The 20995-nt window shown below is 42.4% G+C and overlaps 1 protein-coding gene across 1 annotated transcript in view; it reads left to right on the top strand.

Annotated features, from left to right (window-relative positions):
• The window catches only part of ANO4 (anoctamin 4), a 207776-nt gene that overhangs the window by 32367 nt on the left and 154414 nt on the right, over positions 1 to 20995 (top strand). The window contains exons 3-4 of the mRNA XM_019545137.1: positions 7860 to 7996; positions 14648 to 14806. Of these exons, the coding sequence (XP_019400682.1) occupies positions 7860 to 7996; positions 14648 to 14806 (296 nt within the window). The remainder of the gene's footprint in view (positions 1 to 7859; positions 7997 to 14647; positions 14807 to 20995) is intronic.

Here is a 20995-nt window from a genome sequence, read left to right on the forward strand (position 1 = left end):
TGAGGTCACCTGACCCCAGTTTTTTTTCCTGCTTAGTGCAGGGGGCTGGACCTGATGATCTTCTGAGGTCCCTTCTGGCCTTACAATCTATAAGGCACTAGCTCTCATTTGGCCCTCTCTGTGGCTTTCCACTCTACCCCTCTCCAGGCTCAATCCTCATTTGAACCTTGAGCCTGCCCCTGACAGGGCTGAAGGTGACTGCATGTCCCTCCAGTATTAATGGGACTTCTGTATACCACCCCTACTGTTCCAAATCAAACTGCTGGTGTAAATATAGCATAAACCTAGGCCTCTGGGCTATAATATAAACAATAACAGTGGAAGCATCCCTCTGCTTCTTTAAGAGGGAAAAGCTTCCCTCACCTCCTGTAGCATACCTTCCAGCACTGGAATTCTTATGAGCTTCCCAAGACTCCCTGTTCCCACAGGCAGCATAGCAGTTGGCCTAGCATCTCTGGGTAACAGCTCCTTCTCCTCCAGTTGTGTGGGAGAGACTAATCTGCACCCTGCCTAGCCTGCTGAGCTTCTGGGGTATGGCAGGAGAGAAGGGAGGCACTCTAGGGGCAGAGTGGGGGATGGTCATGGCACCACCAGCAGGCATCATGGCTACCCCTGGGACACCTACATGTTATGATGTCCAAAGAATCAGGATTTAAATCCAGGTTTCTGAAGGTGGGCATCTTCTTTTACCTTAAAGCGGGAGGGAGCTCCAGGCTGTCTGTTTCAGGCATATAATCTACCCCAGTAGGGTCCAACTCATTTTTCCCTGCAGGACTGCAGAGCGTTTCATGGGTGGACAGCCCACTTGTGGTAGTATGGTAGCAGCTTGTTGTTGTGGCTGCCAGAACCTCTCTGTCGGCTCTGTTCCAGAACCTGTGGCTGTTTGCCTCCACCCTTTTCCCCTGCCACCAATTTTAATTGCCAATGACAACTAAAGACCCCAAATTAAGCAGCAAATGAGATGGTGAGCAACAGCAGTGTTCACTCCCTGGATTCTGGAGCTCAGCTAATTCAGAGGCTTTGAGAGCTGTGCCAGCAAGCCCCGTGAGCTGTGATTTAACTTCCAGTTGATCAGTCCTGATTTATACAATGTAAGGTAATGCCTGCGTCAGACAGGCACACATAAGCTCCCAGACCAGCAGTATAGCCATGTTAGTGCTACACTATTTGATCTTCAGGAGCTAGAGATTGATACATCTTAGAACAGCACTACTTTGTGTGGTCAAATCACTGCACCTGCTGTTTCTGCTGGAGCTCCAGCCAGGGAGAAGAGGGGAGGTGCCAGCCCAGATAAGCTGAAGCAGAGCCCTGCCCAGGGCTGCAAAGCATCTGGGATGCTGGGGGACTTTGGTTTAAGTTAAACCAGGAAGGGGTCTGGGACAGACATTGCATAAACTGGTTTGATGCAAATCAATTACATCTGATACTACATTCAGCCAGGTTTATCTCAAACCATTTTCAGCCATTTTCAAACTGGTTTATGTGCACTGAAGGTCTGTTCTGTTACAGGCTTAAACCAGTTTCTAATCACTTACACTGGTTTATGTGTAATGTCTGTCTCTAGCCTTGGTGTCTAGATTAAAGCCGCTCAGCACTTCTGTGAGCAAAAATCTTTTCTGAAAAGCAGTTTTCAGAAGAAGGAAATATTTCATGAAAGCATGTTGATTTACTTCAAATTTCATATTTTGACAAAGATTTGATTAGAAAATTTTCAGTTTTTAAAAATGTTTTCTAAATTTGATCTTTTCTTAAATTTCACCAAAAACAGTACGCTAATTCCTTCCTTGTTGACTGATTTTCTCTCGTGTTGCCATATGGGCTGGTCCATAGTTGGATAAGTGTATCTATGAATACCGAGATTATGTATTAACAGCTCAGGTGACTCTAATGTCAGAGAATATATTGTGTTCCATCACGTGGGACTCTGAACTTAAGGTTAAGACAGGACACACTGTGTATCTCCTTGTAGGGTTCCTTAGATGACTATAGATCTCTAATCCCTTTTCAACCCCTTGCAGTATCTTTCAAAACCTCTGGGTTTCTTGTCTGGAGGTGACCCTCCAGGGCTCTGAAATTGGACTCCTGGCCTTGCTTGCTATAAGTCTCAGCCACCCATTCCAATAATTTCAGGACACCTAATCTACCTTCCTACCAGAGCCCAGTGATACATTGAGGAATAAATAAGAAGTGGTCATTCTTGGACTACTTCTGGTCATAATGCAGAAATTTTGAATTCAGTTAATTTGATATTCCATTAATTTTGATTTTTAATTGTTAAAATGAAACATTTTGAAGTTGTTATTCTGTTCAGAATCAGATTTGTTTTAATATTTAGACATTTAGCCCAGAATTATTTTTTTTATTTTCCCTAGCTCTAGTTTAGGGAGCATGCATTTGGTGATTTTTTTGTTTATTTTTCATCACTGGAAAAACAAAGTATGTGACAGAGCTATAGAGTGTTCTTATCCCAATGAGCAACCCCCACTCCTAGCTTTTCCTCTTTGCTAGGGAAGGCAGACCAGACTAAAAGAGCAGCAACACAGACTTTTTAAGTCCCCAGAGCAGGTAAAAATCCCCCACTCAAATTTGGGCACTCCCCTCTCTTCCCATTCACCCCTTGATCTTTCAACTTATGCCTCTGGGTGCAGGAAGGCTCGCCTACTGCCACTGCTGCCCCAGTACAGTGGGGCTGTGGGGAGCAACTATATGGGGAGTCGAGTTCAATCAGGGATAGCAGTGGTGACAGACAGGCTCTCCATCCTTATGCCTGCTCCCAGACTGGTGGGAAACACCTAGAGGGACTAGGTAGGAAGGAGGAACCTTCATGTCCCAGCTGCTGCCACTGTCCCCAGCTGAGCCCAGCTCTTCACATACTCTGGCTGGAGCAAGTAGGGCAGTAATGGCTCCATAGTGATAGTGGTGGGCAGGGAAGAAGGGAATAGAAGGGGAGGGGAAGTGCAGATGAACATAGAGAGGAAGGGAGGGGGTTCTAAAAGTGGGACGAAGGGTGAATTCTTACATGCTTTGAGGACTTAACATTCCCAGCTGCTGCTCCTGTGGTATGGTCCAAAACTGGGGTGCAACTGTGCTACCACACTTGCACTGGATCCTGGATGCCACCTCTGGGTGCCTGTACACACCACTGGGTTTAATCCTCATTAAATTAAATAGGTTTATAAAATTTAAATGTATTTATTTTGGAGTGTCACATCAGTGTTTGCACGCACTAGGTTTTTGAATGAAATAAGCTTTGGAGCATTGCACAAGTGTTTGCATGCACTTGGTTTTCAAACTAATTAAGCTCAGTCCCCAGCCAGCACCGCAGAAGAGAGGGACAGTCCAGCACTGCCTCCCCCAGGCCCACAGTCCCCCACCCCGTGCCCTGCCACACACCTGTGGGAGCACAGGGCTGGCAAACAGCACAAGGAAAAAAAAGTGGAAGCAATTCAAGAGCAGAAGCAATTCCAATAGGTGAACTACAAAAAAGTCACAGAGCCATCTGGTGGACAAAGAGACTCATTTGAGTCTTTGAGTACCTTTGTGTTTGCATGCAATGAATCCATGGATGTGACTCTTTAATTCATGGCTAGCCAAATTAAACTACATCTGAGGAGTTCTACTTTAATGCTCCAGAAAGACTTCTAAAGCATCTGGAAAACCTGTTTGTGCAAACAGTCATGCCGTTGCAGCATAAGAAAGGACAAAAAAAAGGGTGTGTACAAAGGCTCTCTGAGAGCATTTTTGTAATATAAACCATATTCTACTAAAGACAACTCAGACAGACATTCCTAGCCAATTTCACGTAACCAGCTGAGAGCAGCTCAGTGACCTATGACTGTTAGCCATCTCTGAGAGGGACTATATTTCAAACTGACTTTTATATTAGATTTTTTGTTCTATATCAAGTCCCCCAAGTGAACCAGTCCCTCTATATTCAAAAGACAAAAGCAAACTAACTCTGACACCCAGCTGTGTAGCCATTTGTAAAGCATCCAAGTCACAAGTTGGTATATTGCTAGCACTTAAGAAGCAGATTTTTTCACTGTCTCAGTGACCTCAATCAGCATTACGGGGGCAATTTTCATGGAAGAATGAACAAATTCTCTGGTGTGCAACACTTGAACAAGCTCTCCTTCATAATCAGTGATGCATTTTGCTTTTTTTTCACCTCCTCCTTCTGAAACACATATTTATTTTAGATGGTCTGTAGAAAGTCTCTCTATTTAAGTCTCATAAAGTTCTCACATACTGTGTTGATAAAGTATGATAGCATGCCTCTGTCTTTAGAGGCTTCCCTAGAAGATTCCTATAAAATGAAGCTGCTGGTAATTTTAAATGATCTTCTGTAGTTCTTTCTTTTAAGTCATTTTAAGTCATTGTGTTGGCCTGGACAAGGACCAGTGTTATAATCTCCATCCAAATTATTCCTATATGAGACAAAATCTTTTTATACATGCTGCTTGAAACAAATCTGACAGTAACAGTTATATATAGAGACCATAGAATCTTGTAGCAGTTCCCATGACTTCTTGAATAAGACGCATCACTATGATTATTAGAATGTGTCTATACATCAATGTGCTTTAGTACTTCCTAAAGCACGGTGTAGTACAGGCTGTTACTGTGCCATGCACGTGGTGCCTGGTTAGATTTCACTGCTACATCACCATAGTAGTGTGATATATCGGGGGAGTATTCCACTACCATGATACAGCCGGTGAGCATGTGTAGACCTGCGTGATTGCTATGTTGCCATAGCTCACCATACAGTGATGTAGCATGTCACTATGTTGCCATAGGGCAACATGTAGACATGACCTTACAGATAGGAGTGGAGGCAGCAAACGCTTCCTTTTATATTGCTGAGTATGATAGGAGTTAGGCATTTTTCCTGCTGATCCAGCATCAAACCAGTACTTCAGAACATTGGTCTGGGGCATGGTACTCTTGGAAGGCACTCTGTTCCAAAGTACAAAGATAACATCCTGACTGTTCCTAAAGGTGCTTTGGCACTTTTCACAAGAGTAGGATAACTAAAATAAACAATCCAATTGTATATATGAAAAAATCCACAACAGACCAAATCAAAATAATTTTGTCATAAGAGGTGTAAGAAAAGCTTTAAATATAAAAGGTATTCAGATATCACAGGACTAAGCGCAGTATGAAATGAAAACCAGCTGGGTAAGACTGTCAGTCCTACCATCTTTGCTATGGCTGTTTTAGGATAGAAGTTACTCTATAAACCTGAAGAATTATATTATGAAGTGTTAGGCTTGGTTTCTTATGTCCAAGCAAAAAGCAACATAGCTGAGGGGCCCTGTACACATGCAGGTAAAGGTGTGATGGGCTCTAATATGATGCATACAGTCATGCCTCTTGCCATGCCACACATGCATGGCAGGAGGCATGACGGTAGGATTGTGCGTTAGATCACATTTTGCTTCATCACTGGTGCAGGGGGAGCCTGATTCTGGTAGGTTAGCGGGGTCCCAATTGCAGGCGAGGCCCTGCTACATGTACAAATTAAACTTTGATAGCAATACTAGCTATAAAAGTAGTATACATTTCTGAGGTTCAAAACCTTATAGTTGGTTCAAGCTTTTTATGGCATGATAGCTACTTTGCGCCGGTAGCTGGTCTCAGGGTAATTGCACAGTTAACATGTAGAGTTACCAGTTAACATTAACCAGTTGATTGTGCAATACTTGTAACATGTAGAAGAAGCCTAATTATACAATATTTGACCTAAGTTGTTAAACCTTATGAGCAAAATGCTATAAACAGTAGCTATCAAAGTAACAGAGAATGCCATGGTAATTTTCTAATAGCAGGGGTTTTTTATAATTATGTCACTTAGCTAGAAAGAAAATACTTGATGATATTGAGATTTGATTTTCGACACTGAAAATGAAGTAGTTTAGCTTGGTCCTTTACCACAGTTTTATAAGATCTCTTTGGCTGTGAAGATATTATAAGATTTCTTTGGTTGTGAAGGTTTTTTGTATGCAAAAATATTCGTCTGAAATGTAATATGTATCATTAAACTGAGGAGACATCATTTTATACTTGTAAAAGAGTAACACCAATCTACGATCTGTTGATAGGTTTTAAATGAAATCTGTATGTGACTAAAGCCAAAATAATTGGCTTTTATGTACAGGAGTCATGGGGTTGAGAAGATAAAGTCTATTCATAGTTAAATCCTAGGGCGTGTGTAGACAAAATGGGAGCCCTAAATTGAAGTGGTGGGTTTTAAAAAACACCACTTCAATTCAGAGCTGATTAAACCCCCGTGTTGTGCACACACCCTGCTGACTTACCTGCCTCTCAGGCGGGGAGGGGAGAGTGAGCTGCTGGCAGGTGGAGTGGTTCCTGGCCTGCTGGGAAGGTGGGGCTGGCGCTTCCCTCCACAGCAATGGCAGCACCCCCCAGGCGGCACCTACCCATAGGCACCTGGCTCGGGCCGTCCTGAGGGGCACCACAGCCACAGAGGGAAGCACTGGGCCCCCCCACGAAGCTCAGGCAGGCTCCAGGGGAGTGGGGGAAGGATCAGGCTTGTTGCTTTTCTTGGGCAGAGCCTGCTTTCCTGGGATGCTGCCAAGCTGCCTGCAGAGCATCTTACATAACCACAGAGCTGCACGGAGCCCAGTGCTTCACTCCGCGGCTCTGGCAGCAGCAAATTCCTTGAAGGGGTTTTAGTTCGCTGTGCCCCAAGGTGCATTATGGCACTGAATTTCCTATAGTGACTGGAATTAATGCGCAATACGCCGCTGAGGCATGCAAACACCAACACAATTTAAGCGGTACAAAAGCATTTAGCCCGCTTTAAAATGTCGTGCACACATGCCTCTCATTTTGTCTATACACGGCCCTAGACACCAAGGAGAAGCACAGTTGCTGCTTTTCCAAACCTACAGCCCCTTCATGCCACGTGCAAAGCATATTGGAACTGTTGAATATTGGAGCAGTATCCCAGATCTTTTTTTTTTCTCTCTTTGCCCACTTGCTGCCTATCTCAAGTATGGCTCATGAAGCTAGCTTATTTGTGGTTAAAGCAGTGACTCCTTTAAGATATACTGGTGTACCCCAGCCTGCAGAACCACGCTGCCCATAACTGCACAGCATAACCCCACTTGATTTTAACCACAAGAGAGGAAGTGTGTCCACATACCCCTCTTGGGTTATTGTTTTCCTTGCCCTCATCCTTCTGTGAATATTGTTTTACTATAAAGCTTAATGTGAAATGTGCATGTATAATATGGCATCAACCATAGTGGACCTTATGGGAGGCTGTTACTAGCAACAATCCTGATGGAAATCAATTTACTAGTGAAAACAGAATGGTTTTCTGACCTTTCTTTAGACTAGACATAGTTTCACACAGCCCTCTAAGTAGCGTTATGTAGAATGAGTTATTGTGGTCATTCTGAACCCTCTGACTGTGATACAGGTGTGCATCTGAGCACATGCTATTTCATGTAATATTTTAAAAAACTTTTTAAATACTATTGCTTGTTATTATAATTAATGCATTCTCAGTAGTCAAGATAATCCAAGAATACAAGCTTTTACTAAGAAAAGCTAGGTTGATAATTGCATATTTCTTATTATGACACCTAATATATATTTTATTTGTTATCATGTAAGTATTGTTTATTCTTAAGTTTTGTTGCCTGCTAATGAAGAAATCATTATGCTACTAAACAGGTTTTGACCTTCATTCTCCTGAAATTTTAAATTAAAGATATCAGGTACCCACTCCTAAACAAACGTAGATGCTGTATTGTATTGTATTAGAAATTGTCTCTTGTTTGTTTCAGCTTTGATCTGAAACCACATTTTTCTTTTGCTTTTAGTAGCTAAGGATGTCAACATTTTTTTTGATGAGTTAGAAGGAGTAAACAGCCCTTCCAAAGATGATGACTCTCTGCTCCACCATGGTAATTTGACCAGTACTTCTGATGATGCCAGCAGATTGGAAGCAGCAGGAGAGGTAAGAGCCTGCAAACCAAGCCATATAAGAAATAAATGTAATTGGGTTGGAAGTTTCATTCACTGCAGTTCTGTTCTTATCTAAAACTTTGGTGTTGGGAATAATTAAAACTGACAACTGCTCTAAAATTATAAAACTGAAATATCATGAAATATTTTGGTTTTGAAAGTGGCTTTATTTCATCTGGTCATTCATTAGTCAATGACTTGTGACTTCCTCAGAAGCTGGAAGGTATGGTCCTTATAAACCATGCTTCCTGTGCTAAAGTAGTTCCCTGGAAAGAGTCCTTATGTGGTTATGTATTAAGCTACAGTCTGTTCAGCTGAATGCTTTTGTCTCCAAGGGCCTCTGTACAGCATGTTTTTTAGCTCCCACTAACAATGCTATGTCCCAGAGTGAAGGAGCAGAAACAAGAGAAAAAGGTTTACTTACATCAGCCATAGGCTGCAGAAATCCAGGGCTAAAGGGGCTTAGCCTCCGCAAACACAAGCAGCCTGGGTGCAGGCTCCAGGCGGCTACAGCAGGGCAGGGGGAGGGGTGCATACAGACACACACAACAGCCAGAGCCTGCAGGCAGCTGGGAACTCAGGCCAGCCCAGCCGGGTGTGGAGCAGTGCCCAGCAGGTAAATGTGTGGATGGGAAGGGGTGTAAGGGAGGGAAGGGGTGTGCAGTGGGGGAGAGATTGAGGTCCCTTCAGGGAGGGGTGAATAGGGCCCCAGGGCAGGTCATGGGAGGCTTGGAGCCTGGGCAGCTTGTCCAGAGCTATGGGGGGGCTCTTACCACCATGCTCGGCCCTGTGGCCGACACAGGGGGCATGTGCCCCCTAGGTCTGTGTATGGGGTGGAGGCAGCTGCCGTTGCGGGCTGCGCTCTGCATCCCACTGCTGGTGCCCCAGGAGCGGTGCAACGCCACGTGCCTCCTGCGCGCTGGCTGTGCCACCTGCCTTAAAAGATGGATATGACTTGCAAAAAAGGCAAGCATTTACAACTTCCAGTGGGAGTTGCAGTTCACAGCATGTTTGGGAGGAAAGCTCCTTTTTCAAATCTGTTTTCAGTTAGCCTAAACTTCAGAATTTGAATTTGAAAAATTGGGCTAAAATTTTTTTCTTTCCTTTATTTCACTTTTGTGTGCTTTTGTTCCTCAGGGAATGTGATCACTCTCTAGCTGTACTCTCTAAAAATATTCAGATCCACAGAGAACAGAAGGGCTGTTCTAATTGTGGTGGGTGCCCTTTTCAAGGAATTAGTTTTTGTTTTGGAAAGCAAGTCACTTTGTGGAACACCATACAGGGGGGAGTTGGATAAGTTTCTTGTTCTGGAAAAAAGGCTGAATTATTGGTATGTTTAGATGACTAACTTAAGCCACAGAATTCAGGCAGTACCTGATTTTTGTGTTTGCCTTGTAATCAGACTCATTTATCCTTCTTCCTTGTCTCTCTCCTCAAAACTCCTCTCATCACTTTCATAGTTCTGCTTTTGCATTATGATAGGACAAGGGATTTCTGTGCAGTGTTTTTGATCACATAAGCCAAGGCCTCTATCAGATGCATGCCGGTGAGACATATATATGTGGGACATAAAGGGGTTAAAATAAAAGGGGAATTTGAGAAGAGCAAGGTAAAAGGGACAGGACTGAAATGTACTGCTGTTAATTTAACAAAAGCTGCCAATCTTTCTTCCCCATTAATAATACCCTTGTGCAAGACCTCTGTACTCTACAAAGGGGAAGTGTGAATGAAAGGGGGAATCTATTAATTTATTTTCCCCTTTAAGCAAGCATACACCCCAATAGCAATAGCTGAGGAGGAGGGCAATGCCACTCAATAAATAATCGTATATAAATGATATGTGTACATGTGAGAAAGAGAGAGAAAGTGTTAGAGAATAGGAAGAATATTCCTGGAAAATGCAAGACACCTGCTTCCTTCTGAAGAAAAAAAAGGTATGCTATTCAGAAGAGTTTGTGAGAATCCCAGGAATGAAGCATATGATGATTTAATATGATTTAAGAGTATTCAGAGATGGTATGAGCTCCCACACAGAGAAAACTTATCCCTTCCTACTTTCATTTTGATCCTGGATTTTTAGTATGGCACTGGGAAGTGCTTAAGTTCACAGGACATCTTATCTCTTGAATGCATTCATATGTAGCCCAGTCCTAAAGTTAATATTCTAGTGATATAATTTAGGTGTTTTTTCACTGAGTTTCTTACTGTGTAGTTACCTGTAAAATCAACTCATCACAGTTAACAGGCATCCTTATGATTTCTTACAACATTTTGTGAGTTGATGAGTAAAAAGATTCTTTCCCTATGTGCCAAGTTCTGCACATCCTGTACTTTTAGGATCTCAATGTAAAACTGTGCTCTTCCTGGTTCTGACGTTACTGTCTTCCATACAGATTCTACAGATGGAGTTGAGTCAACATTTCTTTTACTGATGCACAAGTCAAAAGAGCATCCAGCTCACCCTTCTAGTCTGGAAGCTAGAAAACTCTTTTCTTGTTCCATAAAATTCAGCTATCTAAATTGTTTCACTTCTCTAACCTGCATTGCTCAAAAATGGGTTTTTAAGCACACCAATACCATAACAGGATGTGATCATTCAAATCTAAGGCCAGGGCCATACATCACCTGTACTGAATACCTGGACTTACTCTAGTAGCTGAAAGATTGGGGGAGAGAGCTGGGCTCCATTCCCCATAACAACATCCACTGGACCCAGCACATCATCTTTCTCCCTCAACTCGAGTGGTGACTGCTTCACGGGGCCCTGGCCATGGGCACATTTGTCTGTCTCTTAGACCTGCCCTTTGTGTGAAGAAGAGGTGGAGGGGACTCTTCCATGCCTTCATGGACTGCCCCAGCTCAAGCCACTTTTTCTTACCCTCAGCACCCTCTTTGGTTTGCTGGACTTGGATCTCTCCAAGACTGTGTACATATTCTTTATTCCTTACCAAGTGACTGAAAAGAGTGTAATATGCCTAGCTGGTTTCCTGCTGGGCCAGGTCAAGAGGGCAACCCTGAAAAGTCACAGAAACCAGGTCACAGAGGAGGGTGCCTACAGTGCCCAGGAACTCTTGGTTTTTGGTGCGGGTGTGCATCACATTTCAGTTTGGATGCTTCACCTTGCAAGAAAAATGTAAACCGGTTTGTGTCACACTGGGCTAGCAATGATCCATTCTGCAAGGTGGAAGCTAGGCAGTTAATCCTAAATGTGTAACCCCATGAAGAGCATGGCATGGAGGGGGTTTCAGTCTCTGATGATATGGAGTTTTTGATGCCAAAAAGTGTTTCTTGTTTGGCCCCTGGGAGGATTACATTTTTTCATTTTCACCTTTTTTGTTTTTAATATTTTTGTAATAAAGATTTTAAAAGGTCACAAAAACCTCTCTCTCTCTCTCCACATGGGTTAGGAGCTCTCCAACTTCTGGGGAGATGAGAAAGAGAGCTGAGTCAAACTAAGCCCAGACCCCCATGATCCTTGCCAGAATCCTCATCTGTGTCATCTTGCCCATTCTTCTCTTTAGGGCAAAAGTTTCTTTTGTGGTACCAGCTACTGTAGCTAGTCTGTTCAAATAAGAGATGTCTGTATTGCAGTACTACACCTTATAATGTAATATATGAAGGAAGAGAGCTATTGCTGTCATACAGTTAGTTCTTACCAATTTCTTTTAAAATGGAAAATGCATGAACATTATTCTAAAATGAAATTATTATTTTGCAAAACGAAGCTGCAAAAAAAGAAGTTATGGAGTGTCAGAAATTGTTTTCTGTGCAATCTCAGTTCAGCTCCCTTATACATATATCATCACTAATAATCAATAATAATATAGGCTTTTTCCATATGACTGCTGAGCCATGCAATGCACAGGAATACAATGAGGTTTCACAGATAACCATATATTTGGCATTTCCTAACTTTTGAGTACTTGATTTTGCAACCTAAATATTTTATTTTAAATAGAGAAAAACCTTGTGCAATTATAATGCATATTACGGTAACACACACTGGCCCAGGGATGGGCAATTATTTTGGCTGAAGGGCCACTTATGGAGTTTTGGTGAGCTGTTGCAGGCTGGGTCAGCACCACTACCCCATTGCACTCAGTTGGCACCACACCCCACCCAGTGCAACAGCTCACCAAAAACCCTTAATGCTCCACATTCAGCTGGGAGGATGGAGTGGGGCTGTGAGTGGGTGGGTGGGGAGCACCATCCAGGAATGGGATGGGAGGGTGGGGCCAGGCCAGGGGCAGGGGTTGGAGCTGGGATCAGAGTCACTGTGTGATGACAGTGTCAAGCTGGGGCCTGGGGCAGAACTGCAATCTGCTCCCCACACACCCCTGTGATGTGTGCCAGTTCTGCAGGCAGGGGCACACAGGGAGCAGATTGCAGCTCTACCCTGGGCCTTGGCCCCACACTGTCACTACCCAGTGATCCCAGGGTCTCCATGAAGACCAGCCTGAGACCTGCATGGGCAGGACATGTAGCTAGGTGGGGGTGTGGGAGGGTGGGGAGCAGCATCCGAGACTGAAACAAATAGGTAGAGCGGGGCCAGGGTTGGGATCAGGACTGCAAGGTGATGAAAGCATGGGGGTGGGGCATGGGACAGAGCCATGATCCATTCCCCACACACCCCTGCCCATGGAACTGGCTCCCATCACAGGGGCATGCAGGTAGTGAATCATGGCTCTGTCCCAGGCCCCAGCCCTGTGTTGCCACTGACCTACAATCCCGATTCAAGCCCTTGCCCTGGCCCTGGCCACCTCCACCCATCCACTCCTGAACACCACTCCCCACCCACCCATGGCCACATTCATTCCACCCGGCCACTTGCCCTGCCTGCATAGGTTCCAAACTGGTCTCCATCAAGACCCTGCCCCCTGCCCAAAAATCAGGGATTTTGTTTTTTACCAGAGAATTTGCATTTTTTTATATCAGAGGATTTATGATTTTTAAACAGAGAAAACCAGGATCTCTTCTCATAACCAAAATCAAGGTAGTAAACATATACTAAGCACTAGGGGTGTGCAAAGTGGACCCTATTCGATTCAGATTTGGATTCAACCCAAATCAGGGACAGTGATTTAATTTGTTGATTCAGATCACTGTCCCTGATTTGATTTGGCTGAAACCAAATCTGAAGATTCAATGCTGTGAATTGGCCTTTTGGGGATGCCAGGTGTCCCCCCCAAACCCAGGAGGTACCAGTCACTGAGGCCAGAGGGCGCGGGGGTGGGGGAGCACTGTGCACTACCCAGAGGACCTGGAAGTGGTCTGCTACTGAGTGCACAGGGGAGCCCCCGGCACTTCTGTGGGATGTTCCATGTGCCCCAGCATTGCAGCATTCACAATCCACCTGCTACCTAGAGTTGTCTAGAAAAAGCATTTAAAGCTGCTTCTATGTCCGACTTTCCGAATCTCTCCAGATCAATTCAGAGGGTTCCAATTTGATTCAGAGAGATTAAAGGGTCCTCTGATTTAATTTGGATTTGGAGATTCAGCCACCAAATCGGACCAAATCACTGCCAAATCAAAATTGGGGAGTAAAGTTTTGCACAGCCCTACTAAGCACCCCTGCTGGGAAGAGAGAAACTTCATCACAAACAGGGAATTTACCCCCACCTTTCCTTCAGTTGGAATGTACATGAAACTAATGTGAACCTCTATCACCACAAACACAAGGATAAAAACACAAAATTAACAGCTTACCTTTGTCTCCACAAAAATTCTACTGGTTGACAGTCAGGCAACATGTACTATATAGGTGATAGTAAAATGTAAAAGCAAAAAAAGGGTCATGTTCCCCTTCAGCACTGAACTAAATCTTTAAAAGAAATGAGAACTGAATCTTCTAGATCTTTGGGTCACCTGCTAATAAAACACCAAAAAAGTTGACTGGGTTTTTTTGTTTCTAGGGTTGCAACCACCTGAACAGACCTATTAGCCGCAGGCAAATACAGAGTTCATAGACTGTGAGTTACCCTCAGTCTGGTAAATTCAGTCAGAAGATATAGTATCTACACCAGTTCTGTAATTTGAATATTAGTCTACCAGGGTCATGCTGGAATGAGAACAGAATTATAATACACACTTCTTCCTCCTGGAAGTCCTACTGCCTTTATAGGAGGATTCTTCTCATTAGCCTTCCCATAATGTTCACCTTCTTAAATCTTCATCACCATTGGTTGGAGAAGCTTCTATTCTTTCTCTTTTTCTTTGCATAAAGACATTTATGTTAGATATTCAGGCATCAACCCTTGTTCCAGAATAACTCCATCTTCTATATTGTTGCATACGTATATTGGAAGTTCATCTCAGATTTTTTGATTTACATGAAATTTCAACTTCTCTGTCTCTCCTGTCTAATTTAATGCCTGGCTAGTGAGGCCTACTTGTTTTAATTTTGGGTCAGTATCCTTTTCACTGAAGTGTAGACCATCAATCTAGAAGTATGGTGAGTGAGATGTTAAACCAAGCCATCGTTTTTAAACAATGTCACACACAAACTACTTAAAGGCTTAACCTACTTTTGCTAATTGCTTTCCATTCTGTATTGGATGGAATTGAAAAGTTTAAGTTCTTAACTCTTAGGACAGTGACCAGAACTGAATAAAAACGTTAAAATATTTTGACTTTCTCTTCACAGGGAGAACATGATAAAAATAAATCCAATGGGCTGTATTTTCGAGATGGCAAATGTCGGATTGATTACATTCTAGTGTATAGAAAATCCAACCTACAGGCAGAAAAGAGAGAGGTGTTCGAAAGAAATATAAGAGCAGAAGGATTACAAATGGAGAAAGAGGTAAGATAATTTCCCTGATGAAAACTTTCAGCTAAATTGTATGCATCTGGAGTCTAAAGTTGTCTAAATGTAACCTGCTTATATTGCCAGGGCAGTGGAAAGGAGGCTAAGTGTAAATGAAAACTGGACATATTTTTAGGTCAACATGGACTACTTTACATTATCTTGTTTGACTTACTGCATAAAAATTCATTGGCACTTGCTACAGTAAAGAGAAAAATTTCTTCCACTCTTTAAACCTTAAGTGATACCAAATTTGAAAACTGCAGGGAACATACATTAGATAATTCTTTCTGATAATACAGTCTAAGTACTGTGAAAAGGTAACAGAAAAAGGTAAAAAAAAACTTACATGAAAATTACTGTATGAATTTAATTTTAAAACATCTGCAAAGATAAAAAGGTCATAGATATGTAACCAGTTTATTAACATGGTATGCAACATGGTTAAACCTATCTTTCTTCAAACCTGCTTGTTCTCCTAAGTTTGTATATAAGAATGGAGGTAAGGGGCTTGAGGCTTACTACCATTCAGTGGCCGTGTCCAGATGAGTGCAGCCATGCAGTATGTGGCGCTGCAGACATGTCTCTGGTACCACATACCACACATTTAGTTGTTCTCCACACTGAAAGGGAGCAGCGTGGAGGAGTTTTTTGACCCCTGGATATCCAGGGTAAAGCCAGGGTAAATTACTCCCAGGCACAGCATCTAAACATGTACCCAGGACAGCAGCACTTTGAACCAGGGTGGAGCACCTTACTCCAGGGCCAGTCCTGCCTTGCTCTGCCCTGGGCTCCAGATGGTGGTGGAGGTTGGTGGGAAGGCTGGCTGGCGCATGAGGGTGCTGCACATGTGAAGCCATGTGATTAGGCAGGAGGCAGGAGTCTGGGCCCCTGCTGGCTGGGCTAATCAGGTGCAGTTTATACCCACCATCAGCATCTACATGTGCATTTAATCACAGTTAATTATTCTGCCATAACATAGTACTGTCCCTGACAGTACTATCTTATGATACAAATTAGTTTACTGTGCTCTAATACCATTGCACATGTAGATGCTTTACTCCTCAGTCAATTAATCTACTCTGCAATAAAGCACATGTATAGACACAGCCAGTGAGAAGAATACTTAGTGCTTAGTCTTACTTGGGCCTAATCTATTTGCACTTATACTGGTATGTGGAGGACACACCAAACAAGAATTAGACCTGCAAGAATTCTGTCTGTGCAGTTGGAAATGTACATGTCCCGTCAGAATGCTAAGTCCCCTTAATATTTTTACTGAATGAACTTGCATACTGCCTAGGGGTTATTATTAAACTATGAGCATGTACCAATGGCTACTGCATCAAGGATTTGGGGAAATGGTAGTGTTGGAATGATGTTGCTTAATTGGGGAATTATTTTCATGTCACAATAATTGGTAAATGTTTTTAATGGCAAATATTTTAAATTATTGTTTGTTCCATGTGTTTCTTACTTGCACTCACAATGGCCTGTTAGGTGAATCATCTTATCTCATGTTCAGCAAGTGGAGGATTATTGCTATCATTTTTGAGCTCCAGTTCATAACAGTCTAACCTGATTCCAGCACATGAAATCAAAAGTAAACCTGAACAAATATTTTAGTAGTTTCTGAAATCTTAAATGTGTAAGGAATCCTCATTAATGAAGAATTTTGAAGTATTTTTTCTATTTTGATAAATATGAACTATGTAAATTTTAGATTTATTATAGGACTGAAGCCAAAGCACTTTGTGAGCATGTCTACATGTTTATTAATGCATCATAATCAGCACCACTGTGCATTAGTGAACAGTTTTTAAGTGGCACTTAATGCCCATTAGACTAATTCTATAGTTTTGCCAGCCACACTAATGCGCAGTAGAATTAGTCCAATGGGCATTAAGCATCTCATGTAGACATGTCCTGTTTGAAGTATTAGGATATTTACAGACAGCATTTTGCATTGGGAACCTGTCAGATAGTGGCTTTGAATTGCTTCAATTCTTTTTGCTTATGCAGTTGCACTCTTTTGAACTATTCTGCTCATATTAGCTTTGTTTTTTATAGCCTACCATACATGGGTTCCCTGAATATTCTGCATCTTACTATTCATTTCATTTTCTCCTGTTATGCAGTTGACACACAGTTTTATTTTTCATTAATCCCATTAGGCCCTGGTGTGACTTCTTGCTCAAATCAGTAATTGGAAATTTTCCAAAATTCATAATGATCAAGATGAGGTTATATTTTGTGCTTCTAGTAAGTGCTTTTAAAAATCTAAATTGATAATCTGTTAGGACATATAATTTGACTTTAACTTAAATTCAGAAACACATTTTTACAATCAGTCTATGAATTAAATTATAACCATAATTACTAATCAGTAACTTACTGTACTGTACTGCACCAACTTAGAATTGAACTCAGTGGACCAATTCATTTATGCATGGATCTTTGTCTGTTTCAATTGCATGTGTTTTTCCCTTTTGGTCAGAGACCTAAATAGATCTGGCTTTCAGCTCTTGACTCTATAAATAGCAGCTTTGGATCCTAACTGTTGCAGTTACATAATGAACAGGCATCCAGGGGACAAGATTTTACAACTGTAGAAGTAGGGGGAGCTGTCCCTGGTGTTGACCATACATTCAGTGGCAAAGTTTATAGTAGAGTGTGAAAGCTGGAGTGGTATGAAGAATTGTTATTGAGTATTTTTGTATTTGTCTACTGATTCTACATGATGTTGGTTTTGGATGATGTACACCCCTTCTACTGTACAGGCTTACATTCAAAATAAAGAGTAGAAAAGAAAACTTGAGGGGGTATTTACACTCTGACTTTGAAATCATATTCTGCAGAAACTGCAGAAAGAGGATATCTACAATAGTGGCTCCTCTGACAAATGCCAAAAAGAAAGAAAAAACAAGTACTTATGAAGGCAGGTTTTGAATCAGACAGATAAATGTTTACTCAACAGCACAAAGTGCAATATAAATGTAAAATGAAGTCACAAATAAAAAGGGAACTGGAGGCCCAGCATCAAGATCATTAAGCTGACAAAAATTTAGACTGATGTTTGCTTCAGGCAGTGACAAAAATTATTAAGTAGCATTGTAGATTATTTTTATGTCACTTCTATATAAATATTTTAGTATCTAGTTTTGTTCTTTTATATTGAACAGAGGAATAGGATTGCTGTCCCAGTTCAACATGGATTATAATTGACACACATTCATAAGATTAAGAAGTTCTAAGTAATTTAATGTAAATGATGGGCCATATTTACATTTTTAGGATCTTTCACTCAAGGTAAAGATGCTGTATTTTCTTACAAGTCATATGTTAATATTTTCTGTGTTGATTTTTATCTTAACTTACATTGTCTTATAAATTATGTATGTGGCTGTGACACATTGGCCTCAAGATTTCACACTTTGATTGGTGCTGGTGGGGAGGTATTGGGAAAGAACTTTAATTGGAAAATGAAATGCAACTACTTATACTTAAGAAACAGATCAACAATGAGACTGCTGCAAGTATGTCTCCTAGTAGGGTTTTGGTAGTTTTTTTAATTACTGCATGGGACTCTCCCATAGCTTATCTGAGAGGAGTCTAATTGGAAAAAAGATTAGTGGAAGATGCAGCACTTACTAGCATCAACATACGGAAGTACTTGTATTTCAAAGCAAAATGATAACTCACAGGATACTTATGAATTCCAGGCTCTAAGCATGGAATTTTTCATTCTAATTCACTAATTATTATATTATCCTACATCTATCTATGCTGGCCTATAGAATTGTTTTGGCTTATAGATATTAGTTTACAATAATTTAAAATATATCATTCATAAAGTAACTGAGAAAATTTAGCTGCATAGATTTATAATCATGTAAATGTTTCTATATATTGGATTTGGCTGAATCATTTGAGTGCTATGCTGTACTTGATATGTGGTGTGGTGGGGAAGTGGAAGAACTCAGATGACTTAAAGCTACCTTGAGCCTTCCCAGTGCGGGATCCTACACAGTGCCAGGAAAAACTGAGACATCCCCTGGACCTAAGTTAGAGTAGCCTGTCCTTTGCTGCTTATTTACTTCCTGGAATCTCTGCACTGCTATGTGTTGAGCCCAAATGAGCACATCCCCAGCATATCCTGTATAGAAGGGGTCTTTAGAAGGAAGTATCACAGTTGTCTTCTTCAGTTTTTGAAACAGAAAGATTCTTTCCAACTAGATCTCAACCTTTTAGAGTTTCTGTGTGCCCCTTTGGCACTTTTACCAGTTATCAAGGGGCTTAAAAGAGGCTAAGAAACCTCACTTTTTGTTTTTTATATACACTAAATAAATCAAATAATGTGACTCTAGTTACTTCACCTAAAATAGTATAGTGATGAGTGCTTTTCAAATGCTAATAGAAATAGAAAAGTTTTATGGCTAATCAAACTGGTCATGGAAATGAGAGCAATTTTAAGTCCTATGTTGTTTGTCTGTTATTTTATGTCTTAATATTCAGTAAAAAAAAAAAGTAATACAGTGATTTAAAACAAAACCATCAGAAGTGAAAATGGAAAAAGAGAATGACGATAAAAAGATTATTCTAGAGTAGGGACTGAAGGATGACCACATGGAACAGTTCACTTGACCTCAGCACTGGTGTCTTCAGGCAAAAGCTAGTTTTATCTCTGTGGCGAGGTGGGGCTGCCCGCCTAGCCACAGTGCTAGGTTCCCCACTTGCCATTGGGCATGCCACCCACCTGACTCACCTGCCATGTCTTGTTCTTAATTAATTAATAGTTAATTAAGGTGGGAGGCTGCCCATTTTATGCCCCAATGCCAGGGGGCACTATCTGCAACTCCAAACCTTCCCTACACTGCAGCCCATGACTCACAGATGGCATCCAGGTGTTACAGAGCTCCCAGCCTACAGCCGGACCAAGGTTAGGCCACACCGTCAGGCCTCAGTTGCACATACATTCATACCGCCCTCCTCTCACTAGGACCTCTCACACTCCACCCTCTCTCACAGGGTCTCTTTCATCCATCACCAACTTATGCTGCCTTGCTCCCTCTTGGAGTGGGCCCCTTAGGCCATAGGCTTAGCTAGTCCATTCCTTGGGTGGCAGACGTACTGTCTGTTGGGCATGTTGTGTGACCTTCACCAGGGTAGTGGCCAGCCAGTTACCCAATTGGGTCTAAGCTTACTCTGGCCCCTTCTGGCAACTCTATATATACATACATAAATATACTGGGCTCTCAGCCTTCTGGATTTCCTCCCTCTCACTGGGGTACTTCATCTCCACCCCCTTTCTGGGGCTACCACTCACCAGGGGCTCTGCACTGCCCCCTCACTTGGGGCTTCAAACCACCCCCTTCACCCGGGGCTGCCCCCTCAGTGGGGCTACTCATCTCTGCCCACTTCACTCGGAACTCCACACCACCCCTTTCACTTGGGGCCATGGGTCCTTCCTCCCCAGCAGGCTCAGGTAGCCACAGCCATGCCTGGTCCCAGCCTTCCCTCTCAGGGTCTTGCATCCCTCCAGGGCTCAGGTGGTCACAGCTGTGCCTGGCCCCCACTCTTCTTCCTTGGGGTCTTGCACCCCATAGGGCTCAGGTGGCTACAGCTGTGCCTGGCCCCAACTGCCTTCGGTGAGAGTGCTAAAAGAACTGGCTGCCATCATCGCATGACCAATGGAAGAGTTATTTGAAGACTTGTGGCACAAGGGAGAGGTCCCAGAAGACTGGAAAAGGGTCAATGTGGCACCTGTCTTTAAGAAAGGGAGAAGGGAAGACCCAGGAAACTACAGGCCAGTTAGTTTGACCTCAATCCCTGGTAAAATCCTGGAGAAAATTATCAAAGAATCCATTACACACAAGCTAACCGAAGGCAGTATTCTAAAGGATAGCCAACATGACTTTGTAATGGGCAGCTCATGCCAGACCAACCTCATTTCCTTCTACAGTTAAGTAACTCACCACCTGGATAGGGAAAATTAGGTTGATGCCATATACTTGGACTTCACAAAGGCCTTTGACCTCATCTCCCATGATGTCCTCATGGTAAAATTGGGAGAGTGCAGCCTTGACTACTTTACAGTCCAGTAGCTAGGCAACTGACTCTGTGATAGGACCCAAAGGGTATTGATTAGTGGAATTGAGTCATCATGGTGGAAGTGACCAGTGGCAT

This window comes from Crocodylus porosus, unplaced genomic scaffold (genome assembly GCF_001723895.1).
Source record: "Crocodylus porosus isolate Cpor-Errol unplaced genomic scaffold, CroPor_comp1, whole genome shotgun sequence".
NCBI lineage: Eukaryota > Metazoa > Chordata > Crocodylia > Crocodylidae > Crocodylus > Crocodylus porosus.